General features: G+C 34.7%; 1 protein-coding gene and 1 non-coding gene across 3 annotated transcripts; one reads left to right on the top strand and one right to left on the bottom strand.

The window, feature by feature from the left end:
* Positions 1-1,247: 1,247 nt before the first annotated feature.
* Positions 1,248-1,319, top strand: TRNAE-UUC (transfer RNA glutamic acid (anticodon UUC)). Its single transcript has one exon. It is a non-coding gene; the product is annotated as a tRNA-Glu (tRNA).
* Positions 1,320-2,204: 885 nt separating this feature from the next.
* Positions 2,205-9,010, bottom strand: LOC104092254 (proline-rich receptor-like protein kinase PERK1). Of its 2 annotated transcripts, none has more exons than XM_070185734.1 (9): positions 8,854-9,010; positions 7,772-8,657; positions 7,039-7,587; positions 6,647-6,733; positions 5,560-5,630; positions 5,132-5,208; positions 4,172-4,319; positions 3,536-3,701; positions 2,205-2,752 (listed from the first exon to the last, which is right to left on the bottom strand). In XM_070185734.1, exons 2-9 carry the CDS (start codon positions 8,547-8,549, stop codon positions 2,475-2,477), a joined length of 2,154 nt encoding a protein of 717 aa, XP_070041835.1. In that variant the 5' UTR covers positions 8,550-8,657; positions 8,854-9,010; the 3' UTR covers positions 2,205-2,474. The 2 variants fall into 2 exon arrangements, with proteins under 2 accessions (XP_070041835.1, XP_070041836.1); XM_070185735.1 differs by having other exon boundaries at positions 7,772-8,724; positions 8,854-9,005.
* Positions 9,011-15,778: the final 6,768 nt, after the last annotated feature.

Raw genomic sequence — 15,778 nt, 5'->3', positions numbered from 1 at the left:
ACTGCTTACCCTAAAAAATGGATAACAATTGAATTTATATGTAATTTTGAGGATATGTGGATTAATTTATTACGAGTGATTAGTGACGTTAGATTAAGCAAATGAAAAATATAATAGATGACCAAACCAATGATAAGTGTGATTCCGAGCTCGGTTGATGGCTCGATGAAGAACCTGCCCTCGATTCCAAGCTTATACTTATGAAGAACTTAAGAACAAGAATAAGAACTTTAAACAACAAAGAGAATTGAAATAAATTGCCTTGATATACGTGTTACAATGTGTCCCCTGAATAATAATATTTCCCCTTTATATAGTAGTGGAGTTTTCCCATAAGTAGAATTCTAAGAAAGGTAAAAATTCTTTGTTTCACTAATCACTGATTTTTTGCCGATGTGGGCCGAGATTCATGCCGTGATATCCGGTTGGGCACGGACATCACGACCTTCTGTTAGTCGTGTGTAGCTGTTTGATAATACCCTCCGAAGTCTTAATCCTCGAATCGGACCCGGAGGACATGGCCCTGATACCCCTGAGGGAAGATGTTTTGCCCGAGACCCGATACGAGGGCTCCTCGCTCTAACTCCGATTCATTACGGTCACGTTCCTGCTCCGTTTGGCTTACCGAAAAATCGAGGTGTTCAGTGGGCCCGATTTTACCCGTATACATTGTGCACATCCAGTTTTTGTTCTCTTAACTTGGCATCCCCGTTGGATGATCATACTAAAGTTTGCAAGATAGAACAATTCATGTATAGACTAAAGCAAGCTTCTTATAAAAGTTGCAATTTCGCATATTTAACGATTCTATATCATATAGTAGCTCCTTGAAGATGTCATAATGGAATAGAAAACATAATGTCTAGTGTACCAATTTCATAAATCTAAGCAAGTAGTATAGTGAAACAATCAGAATGAGCTCATCATTTCTTTTTCTACTATCGTCTCATTCATAGTGGCATACATATGATTTTGCTTAAGTGATTTCGGTCTATTATCTCAATTTACTGCATCTAAATTTGAGTATGGGGCTTTAGAGGGTCTAACACTTATTTTCAAGATTTTGCCTTTTGGGTTCCAAATTGATATGTAATTTATACTATTTAGAAATGATATGGATCTATTTACTATATATACGAAAGCGCATGTTCTAACTTTACAGGTTTGGATATATTTCTTTGTGGTGGCAAGTTCTATCCAATACTCATCTAGAGTTATATATGCATTGTTATTAGTTGCAACAATGATCCGTTATCGTCCAGCGGTAAGGATATCTGGCTTTCACCCAGGAGACCCGGGTTCGATTCCCGGTAACGGAATCCATTTTACTTTTCTTCTTTTTTCCTACTCGAAGTTAGATAGTAATTGAGATTAATTGTTGATAGCTGCTTGCGAATGTTAGATTAATCCGAGTTCAAACCAATAAGAAAGCTTAGGGATATTATACTCCTTTTATATCTTGATTTATTTTTTATTAGCACCTTACTTTACTTGGATTGTTTAATAGTTATTATAAACTACACCATAATCATCGCTTTGTCGAGCGAGTACAGAGTGATCCAAAACCATTACTGCACGAAGAACTACTTAGCTTGGGCAGCCGTCGCTTCCATCCTTAATTAAAAGTCTTGAGTTCGAGTCATAAAAGTTGAATCGCGTTTGGTGAGGAGCACTTTACTTCCAAAATGTAACTTTTCGGCTCGAATCCAGATTAGTCAGGACCCAAAATGGGTATCGAAAACAAGTAGAAAGACTTAAAAAATAAAAACACTTCCATGGCTGCCGGTGGCATTCGCCATTCAGGGTCGAAACTATGTATGGCCAAGGGTGGTCAACTGAATACCCTAGGCCGAAAAATTATATTATGTATACGGTAAACTATTACTTGTTATTGATTAAAAAATAAACTTTGAACACCCTTACATAGCCTACTAACAGAGAGTGTTCAATTTTAAACACCCTTATTGAATTTCCTACCTTCGCCACGGGTGGAATTAATTGTTCTTGTCATAGGACTAATTGCTTTTGGTTCGGACTATACATATGCTAAAAATATTTAACTTCACATTCATTTTGAACCCACTAACTTTTACCTTGAATTTGCTTTGATTCGAAGTACAGTCTCAAATCACATGTTTGCAGTTCTCTCATGTTGATAAGGAAAAAGAAGCAGAGCAATAAATGTCAAAGTCATATATAGTAAGTTTTTAACATTTGATAAAATCCTCATTTTCTTTAAGTAATAAGTTATGATACATAGATTTCATCTTTCATTAGTCTTCCCTACAAATGTAAAAAAATAAAACTTATGTCTTTTTTTTTTTGCATAACGTGCATATGTTTAAGATAACCATATGCTCATTAGAGTCTTATAGAAGTATATATCTATATAACATACTCTTTTAGAACAATATAACTGAAACTAAATCAGTCATATTTCACTAACTTGAGCCTCCTTTTTCAATAAATTATTTTCATTTTGTTTGCTTTTGGTGGCCTCCTGAATAACCGTACTCAGAACTGAATTCACTGCTTGAGGAAGAAGGATTGAGTCCATAATCACTTGTAGCTCCATATTCACTGCTGTTGAAGTCTTGGCTTGTCATTACCATTTGCCTAAACTTCATCATATCAGCATTGTATGCACGAGTATCGTAAATATCAGAGGCCGCCCCATTGCCAAAGTTAGCTGTATTTTTGCCAGTTTTTTCATTCAAGTCCTCCAATGAGGAATCACCATCCAAGGCACGTACTATCTGATCATAATAATAAAGAATTAACCTAAATAACCGTATATAATCCGTGTATGGAAAAGTAAATAGTGAATTCGACATGCTATTTATAGGAAGATCCCCATAATAATTTGTGTGTAAGTAAAAGTATTATCTCTCAATTTTACTCATAGGAAGAAATACTGATAACTAATTTCATGTATGATTACCTGAACGTTATCCACTGTAATAGTAAACTTACGATAATTTTTCATCATATTAAAGAAATTGAATTATGTGTATAGCGCTCAGAAAATAGAATAACAGGAAGGTCAAATTTCTGGCTTAGAAATAAAAAATGACGAAAAAATAAATCACTATGTTAAAATTAATTACCCATATTTTATAAATCAAAAGACAATTGAAAAAGCATATAAATAAAGAAGAAAAAGAAAAAGATATTTACTGTGAGCAGAAAATTTGACCTTCTGGCCATTTATATTTTTTGAGCAATTCATATATAGTTCAATTACTTTTATGTGACAAAAATAGTTATGTGATTTTACTAATACATAGTTAAGTTTCGTTAATTTAATATGACAAATTTTGCCTTTTTTTTTACATCATATTATAGGGTAGATCTTGAAAGACATGAAAGATCTCCCTACAAGGCGTACATACGACTTTCATCGAATACATCTTTGTAGAATTCTATATATATCTATGAGATGGAGTATGGAATTATATTTACTCGCGTTAAATTGAGTATCCCAAAACATAATTTGATAATTTTACTGTTATATAATAGATAGAGTTTAGAGGACTTGCCTGGCTCATTCTTGGACGTCTTTTGGCAGAATGGCGAACGCTAGCAGCAGCACAAGCTACCATCCGATGCAGCTCATCGGAATCAAATTTTCCTTCCATTCGCGCGTCAACCAATTCATCGTATTGATTCTCTTCCAATGCTTTTGCAAGAAAGGGTCTAGCCTAAGGAAATAGTACAAAATTACCAGTTACAATTTTTTTTAAATTTTTTATATCATCAATCTCCTACGTCTAATAGAAAGATTTCCTATGAAATGGGATAATACAACTTAAAACACATTTATAATGGGCGCATAACCACCAAACCCTCGAATATACTAAGATCAATGAGAGGAAAAAAAGATGAAACTCTAAGGACACTTTAAAAGCTTGATAATAAAGGAATTTTTTCATTTTTGTTCCGGCTGCAAAAAATAATTACAAGTAGTAGCTCAAATATACAAAACATATACACTGACTATATATGATACGTATATAAAATGTATATTATATGCATATTTGTACTTGATATACAAAATATATACAATTACTGACTATTATTTTTTGTACGGCCCAAAAATATAATTATTCCTATAAAATATGATCATTTATAATGCAGGGGAATTAGGAAGTTAATATAAAGAACAAATTACCCAGTCTACTAGGCAGTCTTCCATGAGTTTATTGGTAGTATCCAGAGGTCTCCTCCCTGTTATGAGTTCCAATAGCATGACTCCAAATGAAAACACATCTGATTTCTCTGTTAGCTTACCACTTGATGCATATTCTGGCGCTAAGTACCTGTTACAAAACAAAATGATCTTCTTGCTTAGATATTCTAGTCTGCAACTTTCATTTTATGTGATGGTGTTTGACAAAAGTTTAAGATACAAAGAAATATATATACATTCAAACTTCTTTATAATAATCGTCCTCTATAACAACATTTCACTATAATGACCAAGTCTCCTTTCGAATCGATTTTTTATGTTATACCATATTATATATTCTATATAACAATATTTCGCTATAGCAATCAAATTTATTTTTAACAAATAGTAGAGGTTTGACTTTACCTTTGACACAAACTAAATACATGTAAAGTATCAAAATTGCTCTTATACTATTAACAATTTAATGAGTGATGTTAAGAGTTCCATATGTCGTTTTATATGTCTCTCTTCTCATAAAAAAGTAAACTTTTATATGAAGTGGGTCCCAGCAACTCATGTTATTAAGGGTGAATGAAGAAAGATATAAGATATAAGAAAATACGAGAAAGTAAAATGTGACAGGAGTATAATTTTTCCAAAAATGCTTATGTTTCTGAGGGATGGAATGGATTCTACTAGCTTTTCACAAAGAATCTCCTAGAAAATTAAAATCAAACTGATTTTAAACACACTCAAGATTGCTCAAATTTAGCATTGTAATAAGACTTTAAATTATTAACCTGGCAAATGACGAAATTCTTATGAATAACAAGTTATGGAAAAATTTTAAGCAGTATTATTTGAGGTTAAGTTAGATCCAAAGTTTACTTTTTTTAATAAAATTCATTCCTAGCTTAATCTGGCCTATCAACAAATAGAGAAAAGTAAATCTGGACTCACCCAAAGGTTCCCATAACACGGGTCGACACATGAGTATTGGTGTCTTCTGTAAGTTTAGCCAATCCAAAATCTGCCACCTGATAAACCATAAAATCATTCTTCTAAATCTCAGTTCAATATTATTAAGGTCTAATCAACTCTTTAAACATAACTATAATGGAGGTCATACTAAAAGAAAACTATTAAAGAAGGCTGTCTGGTATACAAAATATTTCGTGTTTATGCAGGATTCGAGAAAGGACAACATCTCAAGGGGTGATGTAGGCAGCCTACCCTGATGTAAGTATCACTGGCTGATTCCACGGCTTACCCGTGAGCTATAGGTCACGCGAATACAATTTTACCATTGGTTCAAGGCTTTCCTTCAACTAAAAAAACTATTCCCCTAATATTTTTGGCATATTCAAAAAGCTAATATCTCATTTTACCATGGCTTCATAATTGTTATCAAGTAGAATGTTTGCAGCCTTAATGTCACGGTGGATAATGCGAGGATGACCTGCATGTACAAAGCAAAGAGAGAGAAAATTAGAAAGAAAGAAGCTATTTATATAATTTTTCTATTATACAGTCAACCCTCTCTATAACAGTCTTGTTTGTTCCAATATTTTTTGGTTTTTATAGTGAATGGCTGTTATACACCTATAACAACATTTGACATTTAAATATTTTTTTGGATGTTATAGATAAAAATTATCCAAAAATCAATAATTTTTTCTTTTTTAATGTTACATATAAAAGATAAGAAAATTATTCAAATTTAAAATCTCAAAAGATATGTTTATTTCACTAGTTAAATATTGAAGAAAATTAATACATTATTAATAAATTCGTAACTAAAAGTATAATGATTAAAACTCTAAGGCAGATATTTTAAAGTTGGCTAAAAGAATAAAATATTTCAAGATTGATGGAAGAACTTTATACTTGTAGCTTGTTTCATAAATTTCATTCTCTTACTAGCGATATAACGGTTGAATTGGTGAAGATTCGTATCCAAATTTTCCGCAAAAAGATATCCAATAGATTTTTCTTGAATATAATCTAATAACTTAATAGTTAAATTTTCTATCTAAATATTTTTTGAAATTTGTTCGATGGAAAAGATATCATGTGAAAATTTTCAAATCTTATATCTTATGCAAGATAGAAACTTTGTTTAATGGAAAAGATTGTATGCATATTTTAGAATTATTATTAGTAATCTTGAAGCTTCTATATAGCTGTTATAGAGGGGTAATTTTACAAATAGCGTTCTGCTATAAATATGGTTATTGATGTTATAGGTAAAAAGCTGTTATAGAGGTAAAATATAACTTAAAAAATTAATTCTAAGCAAAATTTGACTTTTATAGTGAATGACTGTTATATATGGATGATATTATAGAGAGGTCTGACTTAGTAGATGAAATTTAACTATATCAATACGAAAAATAATAATTATGCGACATTACTTTCACATGGGTAATATTCAGTTATTTTATAAATGGAAAAGAAAGGGTAGAAAAACCATACAATCTTCGTGGAGGTAAGCCAGTCCCTTGGCTGATCCCAACGCAATTTTAAGCCTTGTTTCCCAATCCATGACAGGTCGACCTTTGCCTGCAATGGTACATTTCCATTAGCAAGAATTTGATTTCACAGTTTAAAGTTAAGGAATTTTTATACGTAAGAATATATCATTCGTTTTTTAACGAACTAAAAAAAAGAATATTATATGATATACTCCCGCCGTGATCACAAGGATTCTTTAAATTATTTTTTGAAATAAAATATTTATATTTAAAAATTAAATGAATCTACAATTATAAGTTAAAATAGTTAATAATACAAAATACGTATTTAAACTATGGTCCAAGAGAAGTCTTTTTGACTCTCCAAAAACAGTAATAATAGAGGGAAAGTACCATGAAGATGAAACTCCAAGGTTCCATTTGGAACAAATTCATAGACCAACATTCTCTGTCCATCAGCAATGCAAAATCCAACAAGAGAAACAAGATGCCTATGATGAACTCTGCTAATAATCTCAACTTCAGCTTGAAATTCTCTTTCACCTTGTCCACTCCCAGATTTCAAACTCTTTACCGCAACAATAATTCCATCAGTCAAAACACCTTTGTGTACAAACCCAAATCCTCCTTGTCCTAACAAATTGGCTTGAGAAAATCCACCTGTAGCTGTTGCTAAGTCCTCATAAGTGAATTGAATTTTTGCAAGTCCACCAAGATTAGGTGATTTTGGTGGGATTGTCCCCCCAGGTACATGGCTTGAATAACCTGAGCTAAATTCACTGCTCGTGTTGGCGGCCGGAGGCGGCGGTGGCGGGGCCCACCCGCGTGGTCCTTCTAGAGGAGTTCCCATTACACCTGGTGGTGGAGCTAGCTTAACAATGTGGTCAGTATTTGGTTGAGGACTGGTTGAATAATTGGCGGTATTGTAATAGGGATCACCACCTACACTAATGCCAACAATATACAGTTGTTATTCAGAATAGAAATTGATTTACCTTAAATACACTAACAGTGTAAACGATGACTTACTTTGGTAATAGTAAGAAAAGCAATATATATAAATGCTTGTAGCAACAACTAATTAATTATATGAAAATGGAAAGACCGAGCTAATAATTCAACGTACCATGAGGTGGACGTGCAGGATCCACATAGTAAGGTTGTTTCTTCTTCTTTCTATTGCATAATAGGCAGACAATTACAAGTGCAAGAATCAATAAACCTGCCACAGCTATTGCAGCTACTATTACCACATTTGAGGTAGATGAGGAATTATTAGATGGTGGCGAGTTATTGCTTCCTGAGGAACCATGTGATTTATTCGATGGTGCATCTCGCGAAGGTGGAGAAAGTGGAGGAGGAGTTAACTTTTCAGGAGGAGGTAGAGGTGATTGTGGAGAAACAGGAGGTGGTGGAGAGAATATAGGTGATGGAGGAGAATTAGGTTGAGTAGTTGAGGCATTTTTGGGAGGAGGGGGTGTTGTGTTCGTGGTAGGTGGTGGCGGTGAGGGTGAGGGTGATGAGGGTGGTGGTGATTCCGTAGGTGTGTCAGAAGGAGGAGGAGGAGAATCAGATTTCGGTGGTGGAGGAGACTCTGTGGGTGGTGGCGAAGGAGATTCTGTAGGACGTGGTGGTGATGCAGGAGGAGGAGAATCAGATTTCGGTGGTGGTGTTTCGGGGGATGGAGGGGGAGGAGAATTGTCAGATTTCGACGGTGGCGCTTCAGGAGATGGGGGCGGTGGTGAAGAGGGAGGAGGTGAAGAGGGAGGAGGCGAAGATTCAGGAGGAGGAAGAGAAGATGAAGGAGGAGGCGAAGACGGAGGAGGAGAGGACTCTGGAGGAGGAGGAGGAGGAGGAGAAGACGAAGAAGGCGAAGGAGGAGAAGATGAAGGAGAATTGTCCATATTCACCGACGATGAACTTCCGGCCAAGATTGAGCGTGAAGATACACGCAACCGCCGGAATATCAACCTTTCCCGTTAACTATTTGTCTCAACAACTCCCACAATGCCCTTAATAGATTGCCATGCAAAGAAAGAAAAACGATTACCTTGGCATTGTCAAAGAAAAAAGTGGCAGCTGCATCATTTATTTGCATGTAAAAAGAACAAATCAGGGCTATACATTCTTTAAACTCTGAAATTAATTTGTTATGGAGTTTTGTAGTAAAGAAAAAGAAAATGAAACACAAAAATAGAAAACATGTACCTGAATGAAGACCGAGAAAGAAGGGTTCTCAAAGGGGAAAAGAGAGAGAAATCTTTATTGGGGCAATGTGATTTTTCCCGTCATAGGGAGAACGTCTCTTACCCCCCTCTCTCTTCCTCTCACTCGAAAATCTTTGGCTTTTAAACACCTCTAATTTGGGAGAATGTGAGGTGATCTTATTCTCTTATGACCTGACAATTGTCAATAATTTCTAGTTAGACTAAGGTTGTTTTACTTGTAACTCTAGTTTATCCTCACTCCATGGTGAAGTCGGCATATTTGGAAGGAGAAAAAAGAATTAGGAATAGTCAAAAACAAGTTTTAAAAAATGATAGTCTAGTACACAAGGTATCCCGCATTTACATAAGGTCCGGAGAAGGGCTGCATCCAAGGGGTGTGATGCAGACAGTCTACCGTAATATAAGTATTAATGACTACTTCCACGGTTCGAACCTGTAACCTATAGGTCACACGCAGACAACTTTAAGTGTTTTATACAGCCTCTAGTTTTCGATATAAAATCGTGCATAATTAATTATAATCTCCATATAACTAATATAATATTTGGTTTTCAATATTAAACTCCATAGTTATGCAGGGTATGATACTTGAATCTAAATGTTGTATTACTAATTTCGGTGTGACTTATATGAGAATCTATATTTATTTTATACGGAATAAAATACGTGGATATATACAAGTGTCTAAAGAGAAAATTTCCTTAAATTAGACAATCCCTTACATGATGATCCATGTATATTATTCACTGCTTAATAATCTTCGCATTCTTATTAATTACATATATTCTTCTTCTTCTTCTTATTATTATTCTTCTTCTTCTTCTTATTATTATTATTATTTACCTCATAAACATTTTTGTCAATTATAATCTTGTATACCTAGAATAACTTTTTATAAAGGCGAAATTCGTTACAATGTGTTTCAGGTCTATCAGAGATTTAAATGCAAGCAAAATTAAAGTGCAGACTTTAGTTTAAAAGGCGCAACAAATACAAAATAAAAATATAAAAAAGTAACAATTTCATTCATAATAATTTTCTCAGGAATTAATATATATTTTTGTCAATCATATTCCTAAATCCTAAACCCTCAACTAATAAAGTTCCTATTTTTCAACATGTTATTTTTTGAAGGATTGAAATATCCCAAGAATAATTTAGGCACAAGCAAAAAATTCAACAAAGACTATATAGAAGAAATTTATTAAACTAGGAAGAGAACGTGGTAGGAGATTTTTTCACAACTCATAAACTCTTGAATCTCTCTACATTGTAGCTACCTCTCCACAATAGAAAATATGTAGTAGCACCCCTATTTATAATACTACAAACCAAATTTGACTAGACTAACAAAATCTATTCCAATATGAATTTGGTAAATAAAACTTAACAAGACATGAATTAAGTAAACTAGTAAATACCAAATCCTAGACAACTTAGAAATACTAATTAATCTTGGTTTAATTTCCAACCGCCTCCCTTAAACCAAGATATTCAAACTTGAGCATGTCATGAGTAACATCAAGCCTTGTAGAAGTCAAGTACCTTAGACTTTCCGCCAATTCCCTAAAATATGTTGAACCAACAAAGTCGCGAGTATCGTCTTTAGTTAACATCAATTCCCCTTCAATATTGGCCATATATAATTTATCTTTAACTATGATAAATTCCTTCAAAATATCATTAATATATTTTTCCTTTACTTTGAAACCATCTACTTCTCCAACTACTTTGTGGGTAGTCTTGTACACCCAATCAACTCCAATTGGCAATTTATAGGTTGTAGAATAATGTCGTTAACGAACACTTCGTCATGCTCCTTGAGACATGTAATTTCGAACAATGGCACGAAATTGATTGCATCTTCAATATCTATTGTTATGCGTTGTTGTGGTTCTGGATCCCAAGCTATTTTTGCCTCAAACTTGGGTGGATCATTAGAAACTTTCTCTTGATGAACTATCTTGCTTCTTTCATTACTCGGTTCATCTTCAATACCACCTATTAGTATTCCTAGTATTCCTAGACAACTTAGGAATACTAATTAATCTTGGTTTAATTTCCAACCGCCTCCCTTAAACCAAGATATTCAAACTTGAGCATGTCATGAGTAACATCAAGCCTTGTAGAAGTCAAGTACCTTAGACTTTCCGCCAATTCCCTAAAATATGTTGAACCAACAAAGTCGCGAGTATCGTCTTTAGTTAACATCAATTCCCCTTCAATATTGGCCATATATGATTTATCTTTAACTATGATAAATTCCTTCAAAATATCATTAATATATTTTTCCTTTACTTTGAAACCATCTACTTCTCCAACTACTTTGTGGGTAGTCTTATACACTCAATCAACTCCAATTGGCAATTTTATAGGTTGTAGAATAATGTCGTTAACGAACACTTCGTCATGCTCCTTGAGACATGTAATTTCGAACAATGGCACGAAATTGATTGCATCTTCAATATCTATTGTTATGCGTTGTTGTGGTTCTGGATCCCAAGCTATTTTTACCTCAAACTTGGGTGGATCATTAGAAACTTTCTCTTGATGAACTATCTTGCTTCTTTCATTACTCGGTTCATCTTCAATACCATCAAATAATTTTTCTTGTGAAATACCAACTTCTTTTGGACTGGCATCCCTTGCAACTAAATCATCCTTTTTATCAATCACATGAATTTTTGAAAGATCAATTTGAATATTATTTAACTTTCCTTTGCATTCAATATAATCTCTATCATAACAAAAAATACATGTACCTTTTCTTATTTTCTCCTCTATTTCTGAATTTTGGCCTTCTTGATTTATTTTCACCATTATTGGTGTTCCTTTGTTTTTCTTTTGATTAATCATCTTTTTCTTGTGATGCCTCCTCCAATGTCTCATCTTTTTGTTGATTCAATGATCTCTCATATGTCACCAATTTACCTTCTAAATCATCAAGTCCGAGAGTGCTAAGATCTTTGGTAGCCTCAATAATAACTTTCTTGTTGCTAAACTTTAAAATTAGAGACTGCAATTATTTTTTAACCATTTACTATTTCTTCAATTCTTGTAAAAAATTCTTTGACAGACTCTGTTGGTCTCATATAAGCCAACTCAAATTGACTCCTAAACTCTTGTAGTTTCTCCTTCTTTATGTCAGCAACTTTTCGATATGACTTCACCAAGATTGTCCAAGCCTTTTTTGATGACTTTGCATGCAAATATTTTTTAGATACATACAATTCGATCTTGATGGCGAGATAGCAGTGTGCCTTATAATCTAAATATCTTTTCTTCTCCAATTTCGTAGCTATATCACCCGTCAACATTGTACCTTCCGGGGGTTTCTCAAATTCTTCATCAATAGTGGACCATAATCTAATAGCCTTAAAAAAAATTTTATCTGTTGATACCAAGTTTCAAAATTATTTTTGCCATCAAATACAAAAACGGGACAATTAGAAAATAGAGTATCCATATTTTTATGTTGGATCTCACATAGGCTCTAATACCAATTTGAAGGATTGAAATACCCAATGAATAATTTGGGTACAAGCAAAAAATTTAACAAAGACTATATAAAAGAAATTTATTAAACTAGGGAGAGAACGTGGTAGGAGGCTTTTTTCAACTCATAAACTCTTGAATATCTCTACATTGTAGCTACCTCTCCATAATAGAAAATATGTAGTAGCACCCATATTTATAATACTACAAACTAAATTTGACTAGACTAACAAAACCTATTCCAATATAAATTTGGTAAATAAAACCTAACAAGACATGAATTAAGTAAACTAGTAGATACCAAATCCTAGACAACTTAGGAATACTAATTTATCTTGGTTTAATTTCTAACATTTTTGATAAAAATATTTTTTCTTACACTCATTCCAATGAAATGTCCATACAAGAAAATTTAGAAATCGCGACATTTTCATATTCAGATGCAGGGAGAAAGAGAGAGATTGCCTTCAAAATTTAAAAAGGGAGTGCACCACAATCAAAAGATACTAAAGAAATAGATATACATTTAGATTACTTTGCCCGTGGTTACGCACGGGCCGGTAACGATCCGGCCGGTTGTTTTGAGAATTTAAGTCCCGTTCGGCAGTATAAGGTTTTGAGCAGCTTCGTATTATGTGTATTGACTTGCGTGCATGGTCAAGTTCAGTTACCAGATGATTCAGAGTCAAATCGGAAGAAGGATTCTAGTTTTGGAAGCTTAAGCAGTAAGAGTTGACCGGAATTTGACTTTTGTATAAACGACTCCGAAATGGGGTTTTGGATGATTGCAACAGCTTTGTATGGTAAATTTAAACTTAGGCGTGCGTCCGGATTTGGATTTGGAGGTCCATAGGGTGATTTGAAGCATTTCGGCGAAGGTTGAAAAAATGGAAGTTTGGAAAGTGGAGAGGTTCGACCAATAGTTGACTTTGGTGATATCGGTGTCGGAATGAGATTCCAAGAGTTGGAACATCTCCATTATGTTATTTGGGACTTGCCTGCAAAATTTGACGTCATTCCGGGTTCATTTGATAGGTTTCGGCACGAGTTTTAGAAGTTGGAAGATTTGAAAGTTCATAAGTTTGATTCATGGTGCGATTCATAGTTTCGACGTTGTTTGATATGATTTGATACCTTGAGCGAGTCCGTGTTAGGTTATGAAACTTGTTGGTATGTTTAGACGCGGTCCCGGGGGCCTCGGGTGTGTTTCGGATGGGCTACGGGCCATTTTCTCATTGTTTGGTATAGGTGTGCTGATATCTGGTGTCCCCTTCTATGCGATCGCGTAGCTGAAGCCGCGATCACGAAGGATTGTTTGGTGGGCTGACCATTCCTTCTTTGCGTTCACATAGTCCTGTTCGCGATCACGTACGTGTGCTTCTGCCTTCTCCGCGTTCGCACTTCATTGCCCGCGTTCGTATTGCTCAGTTGTAACAGCTGGTGATTTTCCCCTTCCCCTTTTGCGATCGCATACGCACTCACGCGGTCGCGTAGTTCAGTACCTGGCCCCAACATTTTCCCCTCTTCGCGATCGCACTGTTCCTTACACGATCGCGTAATTCATTTTGGCAGTTGCTATTTTCTTCTTCGCGATCACACTATTTGTTCCAAGATCGCGATGTACAAATACCTGGGCAGAATATAAAGTTCTCTATTCCGAGGGTTAGCCATTTTTAATATTTTTGGAGTTCTAGAGCTCGGTTGTGAGCGATTCTTTGTGGATTTTTCAAGAAAATCGATTGGGTAAGTGTTCTTCACCTAGAATTTATTATATTTCATGATTTTATCTTTATTTTTATCATTTAATTTGTGTTTTGAGTTGAGGAAAATGGAAATTTTTGAAGAAAATTTTCAAAATGAAAAATCATGATTTGAGGGACAAATTGGTATCAGAATTTGATAATTTTAGTATGGTTAAACTTGTATCGTAATGGGTGTTCGGATTTTGTAAAATTTATCGGGTTCTGAGGTGCGGGCCCGGGGGTCGACTTTTGGGTCGATTTTTAGATTTTAATAAAGATTGAAGCTTAATGACCCGAAATAGTTTATCATGAGTTTTATTTGTGCTTTGAAGTTATTTTGATTAGATTTGAGCCGTCCGGAGGCCATTTCACTGAAAAGTTCATTTTAGAGTATCAGTTTGTCTTCTTTGAGGTAAGTATCTTGCCTAACCTTGTGTGGGAGAACTACCCCCTTAGGATTTGAGTCTTCTATATCGATTGTAGTCCGTGCACGCGAGGTGGCGAGTACGTGCTCGAACTTATTTATTGGAGTTGGCCTTTTAGGGTTCCTAGGTCCTTGTATTCATTGAATATGCAGTTGTACTTGTTATGATTATGTTCTTTAATTACTAGTTTCACCTTTACCTGCTTAATTAGAATCAATTGCTTCATGATCCACTGTTACTGTTTACTTGATTCGTATGTGCCTTAATTGAAATTGTTATCTCTTCCATTGCCATGTTATCTTTTCTCTAACTGCATATCTTTATTTGAAGTTATAGTTGTTCCTTTTTGTAGATGTTCACCCTTAATTGAGGTTATGGTGATTTTCTCGCTGCCCACTTTTATTTGAATTGGTTGTATCTCTTCCGTAGTTGTCCAAAGTTAAAAGAAGCTTAGATATCCTATGCCTTAGTAGACTTGCCCTTATTTGAAATTATTTGACTCGTGTTAGTTTCTTGATGTTGGACCGTATATTGTGGGATCAATGTTACATATTATTTTCTTCCTTGTTGAGCTGTTCTTATTACGCCTAGTATTCTTTATTATGGCTATTCCTTGTGAACTAGTCTTACCGTTTCTTGCGATCGAAGGTTCTTGATTTGATTTACTTGCCATACCTTATTTTATTATCATTGTTGCTGTTGTACTTGTTGTTGTGATGCACGAGGTTTCTGCCGTGTGGTTGTTATTGTGATGCACGAGGTTTTTATCGTGCGGGTGTTATTGTGATGCACGAGATTTCTGTCGTGCGGTGTTAGCGGGTTACACGAGGTTTATGCTGTGCTATTGTTACTATTGATATTTGCACATGCGACGTGACAAGGCGGGATATATATATGTGGGTTGCGCATGTGGCGAAACAAGGTGGGAACATTATTATGCACGTGTGGTGAGACAAGACGGGCATTTACTTTACTATTGCACACGTGGCGGGATAAGGTGGGCTATGTCAGGGATAGATTTGTGATGACTTGTGATGGCACTGGGGGCATTCTTGTTGTTGATGTTTGTGTAGTGGTACACTTACCTGTGTGAACTTTATCTTGTAGAAAGTTGTGAGGAAACATTATACATGCTATCTATTTCTTTTCCTGTACTTACTAGCGAGCATAAACTATGTTAGGACACTTGCACAAACATACACGTAGTTGAGCACTCTTATCGATTAAGAGGTTTTCTTGATAT

The sequence above is a fragment of the Nicotiana tomentosiformis genome, chromosome 9, assembly GCF_000390325.3.
Source record: "Nicotiana tomentosiformis chromosome 9, ASM39032v3, whole genome shotgun sequence".
In the NCBI taxonomy this organism is placed as follows: domain Eukaryota; kingdom Viridiplantae; phylum Streptophyta; class Magnoliopsida; order Solanales; family Solanaceae; genus Nicotiana; species Nicotiana tomentosiformis.
Note: the sequence above shows the minus strand (reverse complement) of the source record. Positions and strands in the feature narration are given on the sequence as shown.

What these genes read in the sequence shown, in the direction of transcription:
- LOC104092254 (XM_070185734.1), bottom strand. Translation starts at nt 8,549, where the DNA reads ATGGACAATTCTCCTTCATCTTCTCCTCCTTCGCCTTCTTCGTCTTCT. An exon ending in GGCTTACCTCCACGAAGATT is followed by an intron (nt 5,631 to 6,646) that starts GTATGGTTTTTC and finishes TTGTACATGCAG; the next exon opens with GTCATCCTCGCATTATCCAC. An exon ending in AAGACTGCCTAGTAGACTGG is followed by an intron (nt 3,702 to 4,171) that starts GTAATTTGTTCT and finishes CTATTTCCTTAG; the next exon opens with GCTAGACCCTTTCTTGCAAA.